General features: G+C 41.0%; 1 protein-coding gene across 1 annotated transcript; it reads right to left on the reverse strand.

Annotated features, from left to right (window-relative positions):
* Positions 1-5,400: 5,400 nt before the first annotated feature.
* LOC133570469 (uncharacterized) lies at positions 5,401-19,215 on the reverse strand. Its single transcript, XM_061923160.2, has 2 exons — positions 18,925-19,215; positions 5,401-7,943 (listed from the first exon to the last, which is right to left on the reverse strand). Exon 2 carries the CDS (start codon positions 7,891-7,893, stop codon positions 6,850-6,852), a length of 1,044 nt encoding a protein of 347 aa, XP_061779144.2. The 5' UTR covers positions 7,894-7,943; positions 18,925-19,215; the 3' UTR covers positions 5,401-6,849.
* Between the last annotated feature and the right edge of the window lie 561 nt (positions 19,216-19,776).

Genomic DNA, 19,776 nt, shown 5'->3' on the forward strand with positions numbered 1-19,776 from the left:
TTTTTCTGCCCCCTTCAACATAATACGTAATCTTACCTAATGATATCATACAAACCAACAATTGCATCCAAATATAACGAAACAAACAAAAAAAAACACAAAAAAACACAAGAAGTGCAAAACTTCATGATGTACAAACCGAACAAAAAAAACAAAATAAGTAATATACACCTCACGGGATGATACAAAACAAATACAAAACCAGGCAAAAAATAAGTAAAAATAATAAAGCAAAATGTAAACACTTATGGCTGTCCATGCGATCTTATTGTTCTGTCTTTATATATTTTTTCAATTGGAATATATTTTTACAATCTTTTATCTCATTGTAAAGAGAATTCCATAGTTTAACCCCCACCACTGATATGCACATTTGTTTTAAAGTTGTCCTTGAATACTGATGTTGGAAATGACCTTTTCTTCTATGCTCTTCATTCTCAGAAGTGATGACAAACATTTTTTGTAAATTTGCTAATAATGTTTTACTTTAGGCCTTAAACATGACACAAAATGTCTGTAACTTTACTCCTGTAATTTCAATAAACCCAAATTAATAAATAATATGTTAGTGTCTTCTAAGCAGAGGTGGGACCAAGTCATTGCTTTGCAAGTCACAAGTAAGTCTCAAGTCTTTACCCTCAAGTCTCGAGTCAAGTCCCGAGTCAAGACAGGGCAAGTCCGAGTCAAGTCCAAAGTCAAGACTGGAAAGTCTCAAGTCAAGTCCCAAGTCCTGCACTTTGAGTTTCGAGTCATTTCAAGTCCTTTTACCCACAGACTAATATATTTACACAGATTGTGTATGCTTTTAAAACGCTGTATTTATTTATTAAAACAAGTGCATTTGAAATTGCAGGGAAAAAGATAGTGCTGACATTGCACTTCAAAATAGCACTATTAACCAGTCATTTTAAACATGTAACTCATTCCTTTACAGAATAAACACATTTGAAAAAAACAAGTGCAACTGTACTTATTTGCACAAAAGTGTTAACATTGTATTTCCATGGCATATTGCATTGTAACTAGTTCCACAGCAGTTTCTATCCTGTTCTTACCTTATCTCATTGATCTCATCTCATACTGTATGTGTGTTGATGTGTGCGTACACATGAAAAACATAAATATATGAACATAACAATGAACAGAGTTGTACTTTTTAGATGTCAGGACCCTATGCAATATGTACACATATTCTTAATATAGTATACATTTTAACTGACCTTTATTTGACTATGTTTGTCTTTTTGGAGGTGGCTAAAATACGCCGTGCTGCTGACCGCCGTCTAACGTTACCTTACTGTGTGTGATACATTGACTAACGTAATGTTACTGTGTGTGATACATTGACTAACGTAATGTTACTGTGTGTGATACATTGACCAACGTAATGTTACTGTGTGTGATACATTGACTAACGTTACGTTACTGTGTGTGATACATTGACTAACGTTACGTTACTGTGTGTGATACATTGACTAACGTAACGTTATGTGTAGGTACCTCATGCAACCCTGCTTAAAAAAAAATCACTTGACAAAAAGTATGAATAAGGTAGCAAACTGCAGTGGACGCAACATATTGCCGTGTTTGCAATGACGTTATAACCATAGACATCTTATAAGTAGACGCAGCATTGGTTGCTGTGACGTGAGCAATTTGGCCGCCATCTTGAAGTGGTGATGAGGAGCCGGCGAGCAGCCTAAATTGACAGTTGACAGGTAGAAAACAAAGATGGTGTTCAGCGTTTTCCTGCTCAAATGAGCGGACTGTTGAAAATAGGAATCGGGGGATTACTTTTCACAAGTAAGATTTAACATTAACGTACTATTGGTTGTATTTTATGAAAATAATATTACCACAGAGTTGAGAAGGATCAAAGATCTTCAATATTTGTATGTGAAAATCACAAAGAAATCTTCTGGAGGAGGATGACCCCCCTACAGGGGTTTGCTTTACAAACTTTCAGCCCCACCAAGAACAAAATTCACCAGCCGCCACTGATTATGATGCATTCTCATTTTAGGCAAAGTACAAGACAATACTTTCTTAACAGTATAATTGTAACCAGGAATAAGTCTTCAAGTAACAATATTCAAATACTAACATTGTTGGGTTAAACAGAATTTGGTTTTATTCTGAATCCAGTGAAACAGATTGGTGGTTTTAGCTGATTTGAAGACTTTCAGGTGTTTATATATGTTTAAGTATTTGGCAGACGCTTTTATCCAAAGCGACTTACATAAAATAATACATATAAAACAATCACTGCAAACATTATCATTTAAGGGAAGAATGTAATAGAAAATATCAATACAAAGTGTCAAGACAGAATAAACTCTCTGCTGCTGAAACAACAGAGATACAGTCTATAGGTCCCTAAGATATATAGATATCTAATGTATTCATACATTGTAGGATACACGCATGTATATATAACCTAATCATATTGTTTCTTCAACTTAAAAATAGTTTACCGTTTTTTTCCCCCTTCTCTGGGATTATATTCCCAGTTTTGATCTCGGACGTCTGGTCACTTATAGCGTATAAGAATATTATATTACTGTTAAGCAAACTATGAATAATAAAACATGTGTCTGTTATCATAGCTACACGTATGACAAAAAGGCGTGTGAAAATCAGTGGTATTCAGTGAGGTAAGATGAATTAAATGCGCTGACAGTTCATTGCTCCTGCCAAATGAAGTGCACTGAGTGGAGCGGATCACCACTCCAAGATGGCGGCCCCGCGCCTCGTCTGCGCCAGTAGGCAGTAGCGCTCTATGCTGCGTCTACTTATAAGATGTCTATGGTTATAACGTTAGCAGTGAGTTTGCAGCCTCACTGATTTAACTACGCAGCAAATAAAAGTCACGTTACTTAGCCAATAAACGTTATCTTACATTCAAAACTTACCCTTCTTTGTGCAACTTCAAATGTCGAACGAAGTTGGAAGTTGTTGCGTCTCCGTCTGTAATATTCGAACTGCGTGATTTGCATACGGCAATTCGTTTTTTGTTGACCAAGTCGTAGTTTTTATACCCGAACGAAACCAACTTTAACATAATTGTTTATCACTGGCACGTTGTTGGACAACTCTTGTTCATTGGTTGTCCTGCAATTTGATTGGATGAATGCTGCGTGATGAAAACAACGTAGATCTAATTTGATTGGCTGTTGTACTGACAGCACACACGCTGACAGGAACAACACGCTGATAGACAGACGAAGAAAATGAAAATTACGGAGCGCTCCCAAATAACTTTTTAAGCTTTGGATTTTGGGGAAAGTAGCAAGTCATGTCAAGTCATGTCAAGTCAAAAGGCTCAAGTCCAAGTGAAGTCACAAGTCATTGATGTTAAAGTCTAAGTCGAGTTGCAAGTCTCTTTACATTTTGTCAAGTCGAGTCTAAAGTCATCAAATTCATGACTCGAGTCTGACTCGAGTCCAAGTCATGTGACTCGAGTCCACACCTCTGCTTCTAAGTAATCTACTTTATTAATAATCCTTATAGCTCTTTTCTGTAGTTGATACAGAGAAAGTTGCGGTGCACAAGGAATACAATTTGAAACGTCATTATACAACTAGACATGCTGAGGAGTATGCAAAATACCAGGGAGATGAGAGAGTGAACCGGGTTGCAAATTTTAAAACCAGTCTACTGAGGCAACAAGATTTCGTAAAGAAAGCAAGCGAAAAGAGCGATGCAGCAGTCAAAGCTCGCTACATGGTGAGTGAGATGGTTGCTAGGGGCGGGAAAGCCATTCAAAGAAGGTGAATTCATGAAAAATTGCATGTTAGATTTTTTTTAAGAAATCTTTTCTTGCGGCCCAGCCTCACCCAGTTTCTGCATCCAGTGGCCCCCAGGTAAATTGAGTTTGAGACCCCTGATCTTAAAAGTCATTTATACACTCTTGCCTTTAAATAAGCCCCTTTTTAGACGAGTTGATCTGCCGTCTCTCTTTTTTGCTCTGCCCCCTCTCCTGCATGGAGCGATTATCAGGTGGCCACAGATCATCCCCACCGAGGAGGCGCCAAGTCGGGACCAGGGATGGACCACTGCTCTGTACATTAGTTGGTGACGTCTCTGCACTGCTGACTTGTCTACATACAAGATTATCCCCTGCTGGCCTCACTATGAACTAGACTCTCACATTATTAACTGTATCCATGGGGGTCCCTTCCAAGATTTCTCCTTGTTCCCATTGGGTTGAGTTTTTTCTTGACCTGATGTGGGATCTGAGCTGAGGATTTTCGTTGTGGTTTGTGCAGCCCTTTGAGACATTTGTGATTAAGGGCTTTATAAGTCAACTTTGATTGACTGATGTTTTCCTTTAAATTTAAAAATGTTGTTCTGCATTGTTAAATGTTAGAATATCTCATTGCTCAAAAGATTGGAGGGTTGTGACTTTGACGAGCGAACATAATCTATTGACTGGCTTATTAACATGAACCATGTTCAACTAATGAGGCTCTCCTCTCTGCTATGACTGCAGCTGGGACTGCTGCGTGAGGCTACTGTCAACCTGACCGCCTGTGAGGAGGGGCTCATGGCAGACCCCACTGCTCATTAACAACATAAACTGCAACTTGATGTGTTCTTTCGTGTCTCCAAAACATCCCCAAAAAGTGGCTACATATGTCGCTAGTCACTTTTGGGGTAAAAAGGAGTTTAAAAGTTGCCAGATTTATCATGAAAGTCATTAGAGAGAAAGCAGCGTAGTGGTTGTGGGATATATTCCCTCACTTATTAATTCATACATCACATTCACAGCTCAGCAGCCATTGTTTCATCAAACACATAAAATAATTTAATAAATGTTATTTTTCACTCCTCTGTTAGTCTGAAGTCTTTTATTTCCACACCGTTACTCTTTTTTCACTAGAAGTACATTTGAAATGTTTCCTCTTAATGCTGCTGCTGCTCCTGGTACATGTACTTTCATCTTTCTTCCATCAAGATAGTTCAGCTTCACAATGTTTGAATATTGACTGCTGATATTAATATCATTCTATTGTTTACCATATTTCACTTTACTCTTTTTTTGCTCAATGAACTGGATGCAAGTGTCCTTAATTGTCACTGGTGAGTGTAATTATATATAATTATGTATATAATAACCTTCCATTCTTCATCTTCATTACTGCTTGATTTAACTCCCATCTTATTTTATCCAGAAATAACTTGACCATAAAAAGATGGCTGGACATCAACAAACTGTCAATAAACTTAAATAAAACTAAATATATCATTTTTGGATTTTGTAGAAATGTACAACACATAATGATGGATATTGAAATACATTTTTGGAGTAATAGATGAAAAATTAAGCTGGAAAACTACATATAATGCAATACTAAATACAATAAAATACAAACTCACAAATATTAACTAGATTTAGTGTTCCCAAATTTTGTTGGAAGCATACATTGTTCATTGCATAAACGTCTGGGGAAATACATATAAAATAATCACAAAACAATATTCATATTACAAGAGAAAGTCCATCCATCCATTTTCTACCGCTTGTCCCTGTTGGGATATAAAGATCATTAATAGAATGGATTATTAAGACCCAAAAAATGATTCATAATGTCACACATTTTAAAAGTAAATGATCTTGTATAAAACACAACTGCTCAAATGATGTATAAAGTAAATAATAATATGCTTCCAGAAGTGGTCCAGAAGATGTTTCAGATGTGAACCAGTAAATATGAACTAAGATCGATTTATGTGTACTCAAAAGCAAAAGTATGAACAAATGTAAAAAAAATATGTATATCATATAAATGAGTTCATCTATGGAATCATTTACAATTAGAAATACGAATATGTAAAGCTTCATTATATTAAAAAAAACAACATACAAAAGTATTATGAATACCGTATTTTTCAGACTATAAGTCGCTCCGGAGTATAAGTCGCACCAGCCTAAAATGCATAATAAAGAAGGAAAAAAACATATATAAGTCACACTGGAGTATAAGTCGCATTTTTGGGGGACATTTATTTGATAAAACCCAACACCAAGAATAGACATTTGAAAGGCAATTTAAAAATAAATAAAGAATAGTGAACAACAGGCTGAATACGTGTACCTTATATGAGGAATAAATAACCAACTGAGAACGTGTCTGGTATGTAAATGTACCATATTATGGTAAGAGTCATTCAAATAACTATAACATATAGAACATGCTATACGTTTACCAAACAATCTGTCACTCCTAATCGCTAAATCCCATGAAATCTTATACGTCTAGTCTCTTACGTGAATGAGCTAAATAATATATTTTACGGTAATGTGTTAATAATTTCACACATAAGTCGCTCCTGAGTTAAAGTCGCACCCCCCCAAACTATGAAAAAAACTGTGACTTAATATTCCGAAAAATACGGTACATATAAAAGTTAATTATGAATATCTACACAACATGTTTCGTAATGTTTATTCTCAGCTTTTCAGTCAAATTATGTTCATATTTAAATAAAAGTACACAATGTTGTATATTATTGTACTTGACTGAAATAAACGCACCAATCTAAAGTATCTAGTTTATGAATGAATCGTCTTAGAAAGATTGTGTTACACACACAACAATGATGTCACATATGTTATATGTGCTAATTTTGTTAGAAAGTTTAAGACTTGACAGCTTATTTCAAATCCTGCAGCTTCATTTGCCGCTGCTGTTCTCACCAGTGTTTCTTACACTGGTAATTGGAAGAGAATCTTTCACCACACACACTGCAACTCTACACATTCTCACCTGTGTATATTCTCATGTGTGCGTTAAAACAGTGACTTTGTGTAAAACCTTTACCCCATACTGAACACATAAAAGGTTTTTAACCAGTGTGTATTCTTGTGTGTCTTAATAAATATGCCTTCTGGGTGAATCTTTTACTACAAATTGAGCACATGAATGTTTTGTCTTCAGTGTGGGTTCTCGTGTGTGCTTTCAAAGATTGATTTTGTGCAAAACCTTTATCACATATTGAACATGTATAAGGTTTTTCACCAGTGTGTATTCTTGTGTGCATGATCAAATTTGCCTTCTGTGTGAATCTTTTACTACAAATTGAGCACATGAATGGTTTTTCACCAGTGTGTGTTCTCATGTGTACTTTCAACTCACTACTTTGTATAAAACATTTACCACACAATGAACATGAAAATGATTTTTCTCCAGTGTGTATTACCATGTGTATTTGCAAATGTTGCCTTCGGGCAAAATATTTACCGCAGATTGAACAGGAAAAGGGTTTTTCTCCCGTGTGTATTCTCATGTGTACTTTCAAATCACCACTTTGTACAAAACCTTTACCACATTCTGAGCAGGAAAAAGGTTTTTCTCCAGTGTGTGTTCTCATGTGTACTTTCAGATGACAATGGTGATTAAAAGTTTTGTCACAGTAAGAACATGTCAAGTGTGTGTTGTCAGTGTGACATGTCTTATCATCTTTAGAGTCTTCATCATCAGTGTCAGGAGAGTGAGACGTTGTGTCGTCACTATCTGATAGTGGAGCTAAGATCTTGTCTGCTTGTGATCCTCCACAGTGGTCTCCATCAGCCTCTGTTGTCATGTGTTGAGTTGAGCTGCTGCTTGGAGGCTCCGCCTCTCTCTTCTCCTCACTTTCACCTTTGATCTCATCATCTTCACTCTTCACAATCACACCAATCACTGGGAACTCCTCCAAACATTCAAGATGCTCTCCCTCCTGACAGATGCTTTGTTCCTCTTCTTCCTCCTTAATGTGGGGGGTCTCTGGCGCCTCCTCTTCCTCTTTGAAATGGGGGGTGAGTGGGTCCTCCTCATTTTTAATGTGCAGTGTCTGTGGCGCCTCTTCTTCCTGTTTAATGTGAATGGGCTGTGGCTCTTCCTTCACCATCCTGAAGCTCCACTACTGTTGCTCAGGGAGAAGATGTCCTTCACAGACGTCTGCAGGACACAACAAGACAAACTTTAGAAACATCCATCTCTGCTCAGTCAAACAATGTACTCAGCATGTTTACATGTACTTCTGAAAAATAACTTATTGCTTGACTGTCTTGAAATCTCAGTGGCAGACAAACAACACTCTTTATAGCATTGTTCACAAGAAAAGAAAAAACATTCTGGACGAGGGGAATTTTCACTAGGAATGGGCGATAAGGCCTATATATATATATATACTGTATTTATATATATATATATATATATATATATATATATATATTTATATATATATATATATATATATATATATCATTGCTTTACATATATCATTGTTTTACATACATGCATATATATATATATATACACACAGGTAAAAGCCAGTAAATTAGAATATTTTGAAAACTTGATTTATTTCAGTAATTGCATTCAAAAGGTGTAACTTGTACATTATATTTATTCATTGCACACAGACTGATGCATTCAAATGTTTATTTCATTTAATTTTGATGATTTGAAGTGGCAACAAATGAAAATCCAAAATTCCGTGTGTCACAAAATTAGAATATTACTTAAGGCTAATACAAAAAAGGGATTTTTAGAAATGTTGGCCAACTGAAAAGTATGAAAATGAAAAATATGAGCATGTACAATACTCAATACTTGGTTGGAGCTCCTTTTGCCTCAATTACTGCGTTAATGCGGCGTGGCATGGAGTCGATGAGTTTCTGGCACTGCTCAGGTGTTATGAGAGCCCAGGTTGCTCTGATAGTGGCCTTCAACTCTTCTGCGTTTTTGGGTCTGGCATTCTGCATCTTCCTTTTCACAATACCCCACAGATTTTCTATGGGGCTAAGGTCAGGGGAGTTGGCGGGCCAATTTAGAACAGAAATACCATGGTCCGTAAACCAGGCACGGGTAGATTTTGCGCTGTGTGCAGGCGCCAAGTCCTGTTGGAACTTGAAATCTCCATCTCCATAGAGCAGGTCAGCAGCAGGAAGCATGAAGTGCTCTAAAACTTGCTGGTAGACGGCTGCGTTGACCCTGGATCTCAGGAAACAGAGTGGACCGACACCAGCAGATGACATGGCACCCCAAACCATCACCCAACCATGCAAATTTTGCATTTCCTTTGGAAATCGAGGTCCCAGAGTCTGGAGGAAGACAGGAGAGGCACAGGATCCACGTTGCCTGAAGTCTAGTGTAAAGTTTCAACCATCAGTGATGGTTTGGGGTGCCATGTCATCTGCTGGTGTCGGTCCACTCTGTTTCCTGAGATCCAGGGTCAACGCAGCCGTCTACCAGCAAGTTTTAGAGCACTTCATGCTTCCTGCTGCTGACCTGCTCTATGGAGATGGAGATTTCAAGTTCCAACAGGACTTGGCGCCTGCACACAGCGCAAAATCTACCCGTGCCTGGTTTACGGACCATGGTATTTCTGTTCTAAATTGGCCCGCCAACTCCCCTGACCTTAGCCCCATAGAAAATCTGTAGGGTATTGTGAAAAGGAAGATGCAGAATGACAGACCCAAAAACACAGAAGAGTTGAAGGCCACTATCAGAGCAACCTGGGCTCTCATAACACCTGAGCAGTGCCAGAAACTCATCGACTCCATGCCACGCCGCATTAACGCAGTAATTGAGGCAAAAGGAGCTCCAACCAAGTATTGAGTATTGTACATGCTCATATTTTTCATTTTCATACTTTTCAGTTGGCCAACATATCTAAAAATCCCTTTTTTGTATTAGCCTTAAGTAATATTCTAATTTTGTGACACACGGAATTTTGGATTTTCATTTGTTGCCACTTCAAATCATCAAAATTACCGGTAAATGAAATAAACATTTGAATGCATCAGTCTGTGTGCAATGAATAAATATAATGTACAAGTTACACCTTTTGAATGCAATTACTGAAATAAATCAAGTTTTCAAAATATTCTAATTTACTGGCTTTTACCTGTGTGTATATATATATATATATATATATATATATATATATATATATATATATTTATATGTCTTAATAAGGTTATCCAAAAAATAGTGCTCGATACCGTAGTAGAGCGCAATATATGTATGTGTGGGAAAAAAAATCACAAGACTACTTCATCTCTACAGGCCTGTTTCATGAGGGGGTTCCCTCAATCATTAGGAGATTCTCCTGATGATTGAGGGAACCCCCTCATGAAACAGGCCTGTAGAGATGAAGTAGTCTTGTGATTTTTTTTCCCACACATACATATATATATATATATATATATATAAATATATATATATATATATATATATGCACTGCTCAAAAAAATTAAAGGAACAGTTTTTTATCAGGGTATGGCATGAATTCAATTGCACTTTTCTGATAAGGTGTTGGTCAGGTACGTGGCAGAGGGGGTTGTTAATCAGTTTCAGCTGCATTGGTGTTGATGGAATTAACAACAGGTGCACTAGAGGGGCAACAACGAGATGGCCCCCAAAACAGGACTGGTTTTGCAGGTGGAGGCCATTTCAAGTTCCTCCCTCTTGATATTTTTTAACTGTTTTTCCACAAGTGTTGGCTTTAGCTAGAGTCATTATCACGACTGGGAGCATGAGGTGATTTCTTAACCCTCCTGAAGTTGCGCAGATTGTCCTACTCCTCCAGTATGGCACATCCATGCGTGCTGTTGCAAGAAGATTTGATGTGTCTCCAGTACAATCTCCAGAGCATGGAGGAGATTCCAGGAGACAGGCAGTTACTCTAGGAGAGCTGGACAGGGCCGTAGACGGTCCTCATCCCATCAGCAGGACCGATATCTGCTGCTTTGTGCAAGGAGGAACAGGTTGAGCACTTCCCGAGCCCTACAAAATGACCTCCAGTAGGCTACTGGTGTGAATGTCTCTGCCCAAACAGTCAAACAGACTTCACGAGGGTGGCCTCAGGGCACGACGTCCTGTAGTGTGCCCTGTGCTCACTGCTCAGAACCGTGGAGCTTGAGCTTGCCATAGAACACCAGAATTTGCAAGTCCGCCACTGGCGACCTCTGCTTTTCACAGATAAGAGCAGTTTTACCCTGAGCACCTGTGATAGACGTGAAAGGGTCTGGAGAAGCCAAGGAGAGCGATATGCTGCCTGCAACATCATTCAGCATGACTCGTTCGGTGGTAGGTCAGTGATGGTCTGGGGAGGCATTTCCATGGAGGGACAAACAGACCTCTACAGGCTAGAGAACGGCAGTCTGACTGCCATTAGGTATCGGGATGAAATTCTTGCACCCATGGTCAGACCCTACGCTGGTGCAGTAGGTCCTGGGTTCCTCCTGGTCCACGACAATGCCCGGCCTCATGTGGCAAGAGTATGCAGACAGTATCTGGAGGATGAAGGAATTGACACAATTGAATGGCCCTCACAATCACCTGATCTAAACCCGATAGAACACCTCTGAGACATAATGTTTCGGTCCATCAGACGCCGCCAGGTTGCTCCTCAGACTTTACAGGAGCTCACTGATGCCCTTAGACAGATCTGGGAGGACATCCCACAAGACATCATCTGTCGTCTCATTAGGAGCATGCCGCCACGTTGTCAAGCATGCATACAAGCACGTGGGGGCCACACAAGATATTGAAAAGAATTTTGAGTTGCAGAAATTGAATTTAGGCAAAATGGACATTGAATCTTCTTCTAAACATTAATGTGAGCCTCCCGTGGGTCGCCATCCCAGCAAGAGTGAAATTATTACAGTAAGTGTTTGTTTTATTGTGGTTTAATGTGGTTAGTTTGTATGTTTAGCACCTAGCAATGCTACATGATGCTATCGTGTCACAATAAAGTTAAAGTTAAGCTGCATCCGTTTAGCACTCGGCTTCTAAAACGTATTACTCTCTTTGTATTCGGGATCAAAATGAAAGGTTCTGGATCATAGATTTTCCAAATGTAATCGTTGTATGCTCTCACAGAGCTTGCTTGATTCGCTTTGTTGTTGATGGGGAAGGGATCTGCGGTTTCTAGCGTGACGTCACGCAATCACGGGGCTGGCTTCCTCATTATCTCTCAAAATGGCTCGGGAAGTTCGAAGTTTGAAGGAAGGAAGAAGGAAGAGGGAGTTTTCATCGTGCCAGGGGATTGTAATCAAGCTAACATGAAAACTGTGTTCCCTCATTTCCATCAATATGTGAATTTTGCAACCAGGGGTGGAAGCACATTGGGCATGGTGTTCAGCAATATTAAACATGCGTTTAAAGCTGCAACACGCCCCCACCTCGGCTCCTCAGACCATCTATCTGTGATGCTAATTCCTGCATAAAAGACCCTGCTGATCAGGAAGCAAGCTTCAGTGAAGCAGTTGAGGACCTGGCCAGGGGAGCAATGGAAGCATTACAAGTAGGGATGATGCTCGAGACCGGTTTTCCTGGTTGTTCGATAAGAAAAGACCCGAGTCCTTGGACTCAAATCTCTTTTTGAGAACCGGTACCCATTATCGAGACCACTAAAGTAAAGAAAAAGAGTTGGTTCTTTGTTCGAATCCCTGGGAACGAATCCCGTCCCGACAAGAAATGCCCCGTGGGACATCACAAGAAATTACGTCACGTAGCTCAGTCATTAGGCGGAGATGGGGAAAGCAGGAAAAAAATGGACCGGAAAAAGCGCTCTAAGGCATGGCTTCATTTCACCAAAAACAATGAGAAAGCGGCAATATGCAATTATTGCCAGGCTTCTCTCTCGTGTAAGGGGGGGAAGCACAACAAGCGTGTTGTGTCTTCGACACGTGTTGAAGCAGCGGCAGAGACGATGAAGAACGCCCCTCTTCTTCTGCCAGCTGCCCAAGTCCCAGCTACAGTGGCGGTGACGACGGTGAGTAACTAACGTTAACTGTTGCCAGTTAATTTCCGTATCTGCTCACTTGTAGTAACGTTACCTCTTATGTGAACCAGGACTGCAGTAATGTTAGCTCGACTAACGTTACTTAAGCATAGTCAGTGGCTAACGGTAACGTTAACGTGAGCCTTTTTGTATGTCTGATAACGTTAACGTTATCTTGTAGCCTACACCACGACAGAGTTTGCAAGTCTGTCTAATAAACTAGTGCTTTGTTTATTTCTTTAACCGCTGCTCCTTCACATCGAGAGGAGCCAGATGAGGTGGTTCGGGCATCTGGTCAGGATGCCACCCGAACGCCTCCCGAGGGAGATGTTTCGGGCACGTCCGACCGGTAGGAGGCCACGGGGAAGACCCAGGACACGTTGGGAAGACTATCTCTCCCGGCTGGCCTGGGAACGCCTCGGGAACCCCGGGAGAAGCTGGACGAAGTGGCTGGGGAGAGGGAAGTCTGGGCTTCCCTGCTTAGGCTGCTGCCCCCGCGACCCGACCTTGAATAAGCGAAATAAGATGGATGGATGGATGGAACATGAACACACTTACAGTATAATACATCACAGTTTCATAAAATTTCACTTTGCAGGAGTAGGAAGAAGTAAAGCTTATTTAATCCTACTTCTTTCCCACTTTATAGCGTTTACAAATATATACATCGTTTACTGACCTTTTTATAATAAAATATCTGTGAATTAGTATATACAACAGTTTTGTAATATGTAATTAATTAATTCTGTCATTATTAATATACTGAGATGAAGAATATCTTATTTTCAATAAGGTTGAAAGTATTTCTCATAATTCTTCTTCTTTGTACTTTGTAAGCACTATTCATTTGAACAACCTCTTAAAGTGGATCATATCAGTACAATGTTTAACTTCTTTACTTAATCCATTCCATCATTTAATTTTAGCTGTTTGCAATTTTACCAAATCATCGAACTTTAATATTTGTGACTCAATAAATAAAGTGTTTGTATGTTCTCTATATCCAACATTACGTATCAGTCTAATGAATTTTTTTTGTAACACGGTTAACGAATGTAGCGCACATTTGTAGTTGTTTCCCCACATTTCTGCACAATAACTCAGATATGGTATTACTATAGTAGCGAGCAGTAGAGAATGTGAAGTGATTTGTTAAACCAAATATTGTGTGTTTTTTTCCATATACAACCTATCTGGACTCGATAAGAGAATCGGTTCGATAAGAGGATTCGATAATAGGCTCAAACTCGATAATTTCTTATCAAACATCATCCCGAATTACAAGACTGCTTCGAAACCACAGACTGGGACATGTTCAAGGCAGCCGCCACCGATAATCACAACACATGTGTGGAGGCGTATGCCGAGTCTGTGTCCGCATACATTCAGAAGTGCATGGAGGATGTCAGTGTGATCAAGAACATCCCCACACGGGCCAACGAGAAACCCTGGATGAACAGTGAGGTACGTGCAATGCTGAAGGCTCGGAACAAGGCTTTTAAGTCTGGCGACATGGTAGCATTAAAAACAGCCAAAGCTAACCTGAACCGTGCCATTAAGGTTGCAAGGCGTGCTCACAGTCAGAACGTGCAGGACTTCTTCGAGAACCCCACAAACACTAGACGAATGTGGCAGGGCATACAGGTCATCACAGACTATAAAGCTGCCACCCGTCCCTGTGACAACAGTATCAGCTTCCTAAATGACCTAAACAACTACTTTGCAAGGTTTGAGGCACTTAACACCACTCCGGCGAGAAAATCCATCCCTCGCCCTGATGAGCAGCCGCTCAACTTGGACACAGCGGATGTCCGGAAAACCCTGAGAGTGAACCCCCAGAAAGCAGCGGGACCTGATGACATTCCTGGCAAGGTGCTTAAGGGATGTGCAGACCAGCTGGCTGGGGTTCTCACAGACTTCTTCAACATCTCGCTGACCCAGGCTGTGGTACCATCATGTTTTAAGACGGCCAGAATCATTCCAGTGCCTAAAAAACCCACAATCTCCTCCCTCAATGATTATCGCCCCGTTGCACTCACCCCCATCATAATGAAGTGCTTCGAGAGGCTGGTAAAGGAATATATTGTCTCCAGACTTCCCCCCACATTCGACCCATACCAGTTTGCTTATCGCCCTAACCGCTCCACAGAGGACGCCATCTCCTCTGCACTCCACCTGAGCTTAGAACATCTGGAAGGAAAGGACACACACGTGCGGATGTTGTTTCTGAACTTCAGCTCAGCATTCAACACCATCATCTCGCAGCATTTGGTGAGCAAACTGGCCCTCCTTGGATTCAGTATCCCCCTATGCAACTGGTTGCTTGACTTCCTCACAGACAGACTCCAGTCTGTGAGAGTGGGCAACAACACCTCCAGTGCCATCTCCCTGAGCACCGGCTCCCCCCAGGGCTGCGTCCTGAGTCCGCTGCTGTTCACGTTGACGACCCATGACTGCTGCGCCAGGTCCACTACTATCCACATCGTGAAGTATGCGGACGACACGACAGTAGTGGGCCTCATCCGTGACAACAACGACATGGACTACAGGGAAGAGGTGAAACATCTGGTTGACTGGTGCAGAACCAACAACCTGGTCCTGAATGTCGACAAGACCAAGGAGATCATTGTTGACTTCAGGAAGCACCAGTCCAGCCACGCTCCACTCTTGTTCAACGGCACAGCGGTGGAGATGGTAAGCAGCACCAAGTTCCTGGGGGTGCAGATAACTGACAATATAACCTGGTCCCTACACACCAGAGCTCTTGTAAAAAGAGCTGAGCAGCGCATGCACTTTTTGCGTCGGATAAAAAGAGCACAGCTCCCTCACCACATTCTACAGAGGCACTATAGAGAGCCTACTGACCAACAGCATCTCTGTCTGGACTGGAGCCTGCAATGCCTCAGACTGGAAGTCTCTCCAGAGAGTGGTGAGGACGGCGGAAAAGATCATCAGGACTCCTCTTCCTCCTATCCAGGAGATCGCAAAAAGCCGCTGCCTGACCAGGGCTCAGAAAATCTGCAAAGACTCCTCCCACCCCCACCAAGGATTGTATTCACTGCTGGACTCTAGAAAGAGGTTCCGCAGCCTCCGAAGCAGAACCTTCAGGTTCTGTAACAGCTTCTTCCCTCAGGCCGTAAGACTCTTGAACACATCATAATTATCCCCTCAACTCCCCCCAAAATGGATTAACTTGCTGGAATAAAAAAGACAATATAACATACATCTATAAACGTGGATGCATATGAAAAAGTGCAATTTATTTATCTGTACAATAACCTATTTATTTATTTATTTATATATGCACCTTATTGCTTTTTTTTATCCTGCACTACCATGAGCTAATGCAACGAAATGTTGTTCTTATCTGTACTGTAAAGTTCAAATTTTAATGACAATAAAAAGGAAGTTTAAGTCTAAGTCTAAGGAATCGCCGTGAGATTGATACTATTTTTGATAATATGTATTTATTTGCAAACTTTGAAAGTCTTTGGGTGTCATAAATCAGATATATATGATAATAGCTTCAATATAAAGGCAACTTGTTTTTCCCACTCTACTGCTACTTTAAGAGTAATGAATAAATAAATGTTCGTATTTGTTAAACTTTATAAAACACTTTCACACAGACCGAATGAAATGTTGGCTTTCCTGGTTTTCAATCAATCCCAGAGACGCCAAAAAGACATCATGTTACAAGGAAAGGATATATTGATATTAAGAAAACGTCCCATAATAATTTTGCAAATTTGATGACGTAAAGCCCTGCAGCCATGTGGGAAATAATGCAGTTGTTCTTATTAAAGTTATTTGTTGTTTGCCAATAAATACAAAAATATATTTCCATACCCAACTATTTTACTGTATGGAAGAGGTGTTCTGGAGCTTCCTGTTTCAAGCCTAGTAGGGGAGTTTAAGTGTGCAAAGGTAAGGCTGGAAATGGCGCTAACAGTCTCGTGACCCATGTGTTGCCCAAACAGCTTTCACCTTGTTGACCGGAAGGAAAGGGACTGCAGCGGCAGCTACTCTGCAAACAAAGGAAGATCTTAGGCACAGAGACATCATTGGCCTTGTGCAGTGGGGGAGAGGAGGCCTTGGCCTTGGAGAGAGCAGACCGTTGTGACATACGGCTGCTCCAGCTCAGCGACGTCGGCTGGTTGTAGAGGAGGTACGTCGGCACAAGCAGGCAACTAGATGTGCAAAGGCTGTCTCACAAGTCAAGCAAGGACAGTGGATGAGCTGGGAAGGAGTTGAGAGGAGAAAGGTCTCATGGAGGGAGCTACTGGGCATGGAGGCAGTTCACATCAGCTTCATCTTACGCTCCACTTATGATTACGCAAGGCGACTCGGTAAAGAATCTGTGTATTATCTTCGACCCAACTCTCTCGTTTGAGTCACACATTAAGAGTGTTACTAAAACGGCCTTCTTTCATCTCCGTAATATCGCTAAAATGTGTTCTATTTTATCCACTAGCGACGCTGAGAACATTATTCATGCGTTCGTTATGTCTCGTCTCGACTACTGTAACATATTATTTTCGGGTCTCCCTCTGTCTAGCATTAAAAGATTACAATTGGTACAAAATGCGGCTGCTAGACTTTTGACAAGAACAAGAAAGTTTGATCATATTACGCCTATACTGGCTCACCTGCACTGGCTTTCTGTGCACTTAAGATGTGACTTTAAGGTTTTACTACTTACGTATAAAATACTACACGGTCTAGCTCCAGCCTATCTTGCCGATTGTATTGTACCATATGTCCCGGCAAGAAATCTGCGTTCAAAGAACTCCGGCTTATTAGTGATTCCCAGAGCCCAAAAAAAGTCTGCGGGCTATAGAGCGTTTTCTATTCGGGCTCCAGTACTCTGGAATGCCCTCCCGGTAACAATTAGAGATGCTACCTCAGTAGAAGCATTTAAGTCCCATCTTAAAACTCATTTGTATACTCTAGCCTTTAAATAGACCCCCCTTTTAGACAAGTTGATCTGCCGTTTCTTTTCTTTTCTCCTCTGTTCCCCTCTCCCTTGTGGAGGGGGGGGACACAGGTCCGGTGGCCATGGATGAAGTGCTGGCTGTCCAGAGTCGGGACCCGGGGTGGACCGCTCGCCTGTGCATCGGTTGGGAACATCTCTGCGCTGCTGACTCGTCTCCGCTCGGGATGGTGTCCTGCTGGCCCCACTATGGACTGGACTCTTACTATTATGTTGGATCCACTATGGACTGGACTCTCACAATAGTATGTCAGACCCACTCGACATCCATTGCATTCGGTCTCCCCTAGAGGGGAGGGGGGGGAGGGTTACCCACATATGCGGTCCTCTCCAAGGTTTCTCATAGTCATTCACATCGACGTCCCACTGGGGTGAGTTTTTCCTTGCCCTTATGTGGGCTCTGTACCGAGGATGTCGTTGTGGCTTGTGCAGCCCTTTGAGACACTTGTGATTTGGGACTATATAAATAAACATTGACATTGATTGATGTCCTAGCAACCTACATCACATAATGGTTAAAAGCAGAGGGGGGCTCACCTGGTGAAGGAGGGTGCCCACCTGATGACCCCGATGAAGCTGTCAACCATCCCCCCTCCTCCTCTGTCCACCATCGTGCAATCCCACCCAACTAGGTCCAACACCATAACCACTTTGAAGCAGCTCCGAAGGAGGTAGCCTACTGTTACCACTCTACTCAGGTTATTTTGTATCATGGGATTGTTCCATCTAGTCCTAAAATTGAACCTTTCACTTCTTTACAATGCTCCTCTGTAATGTAATGTTCTGACTGCATGCATAGAGCGGTGACCGTCTATTCTGTCTCTGCAGTGTTTCCGTAGCATGCGCAAAAATGTTGCGCAGTATCGCAAGTGCACGCGTACAACAATAAAGATGGCTTCCATGTAAACTCACCCGAGCCATGTTGCAATGTGCGTTATTTAACATCTCCACTCACTTAACTTATTCCAAGTGTTCTTTCATGTTAATAATCGATTATAACGTTTTGCTGGAGAAAGTTCCTTCTCGTACTCTGCTATCTTTCTTTTTAACACTAAAATATTTCTTCAACAACCAGTTTGTCTCTGATTCAGCAACAATCTCAGCATTGCTATTTTACACATGTTCACACAATCCGAACACTTTATACTCACACTTGATCTCTTCTTGGCGATGTCTTGATCACTTCCGCGTCTCTTTGTTAGCAGCTAACAAGCTAAGCTAACTAGTAAGCTAAGCTAGCCAGCAAGCTCAGACTGAGAAGAGACGCTTCAAAGTTCACTGAGACGAGTTAATCCTGACACGAAGAACTAATAAAGTTTGGGTTTTCATACGACTGACGAATAAGTACAAAATAATTAATGCAGACTTAGAGACCACACTGCTATGTTGCGTTTTACGATACGATTGGTACTGGACGACACAATCATCCGCGCATGCGCAAATAACACTTCCCTTCCATTGCTGTGGACATTACCAGAGCTGACAATCATTATCCATCACCATCTGCTGGTCACATGATGTATTACAGTCAGTTGAGCTGCATATCACGACACAAACCACTTGGAAAAAGTCTGCTTCTCAAACCTGCTACAGTATAAAGATGGATTTTCCGAACAATACTTTCAATGGTGGGGTCAGTGTCTACTATTTATGGCAACGGAGGAGACAATGAAATGGTAAATAATTAAGAAAACGAGTAAGCGCAAGAAGGAAAATAGTGGTGGTAGCAGTTGCAATGGTACAACTGATTGATTGATTGATTGGTTGGAACTTTTATTAATAGATTGCACAGTACAGGACATATTCCGTACAATTGACCACTAAATGGTAACACCCGAATACGTTTTTCAACTTGTCCACGTTAATCAATTCATAGTGAGGTGAGGATGATGGAGAATTAGGGGTGAAAAAGGTAGATCCCCTGAGACTGGCTTGGACTATAAGGGATAACATTGGGGAGGTTCAATTTGTGAAAGTTCTGACTGATGGAAATTTGCCTTTGG

Source organism: Nerophis lumbriciformis, linkage group LG01, assembly GCF_033978685.3.
Source record: "Nerophis lumbriciformis linkage group LG01, RoL_Nlum_v2.1, whole genome shotgun sequence".
NCBI lineage: Eukaryota > Metazoa > Chordata > Actinopteri > Syngnathiformes > Syngnathidae > Nerophis > Nerophis lumbriciformis.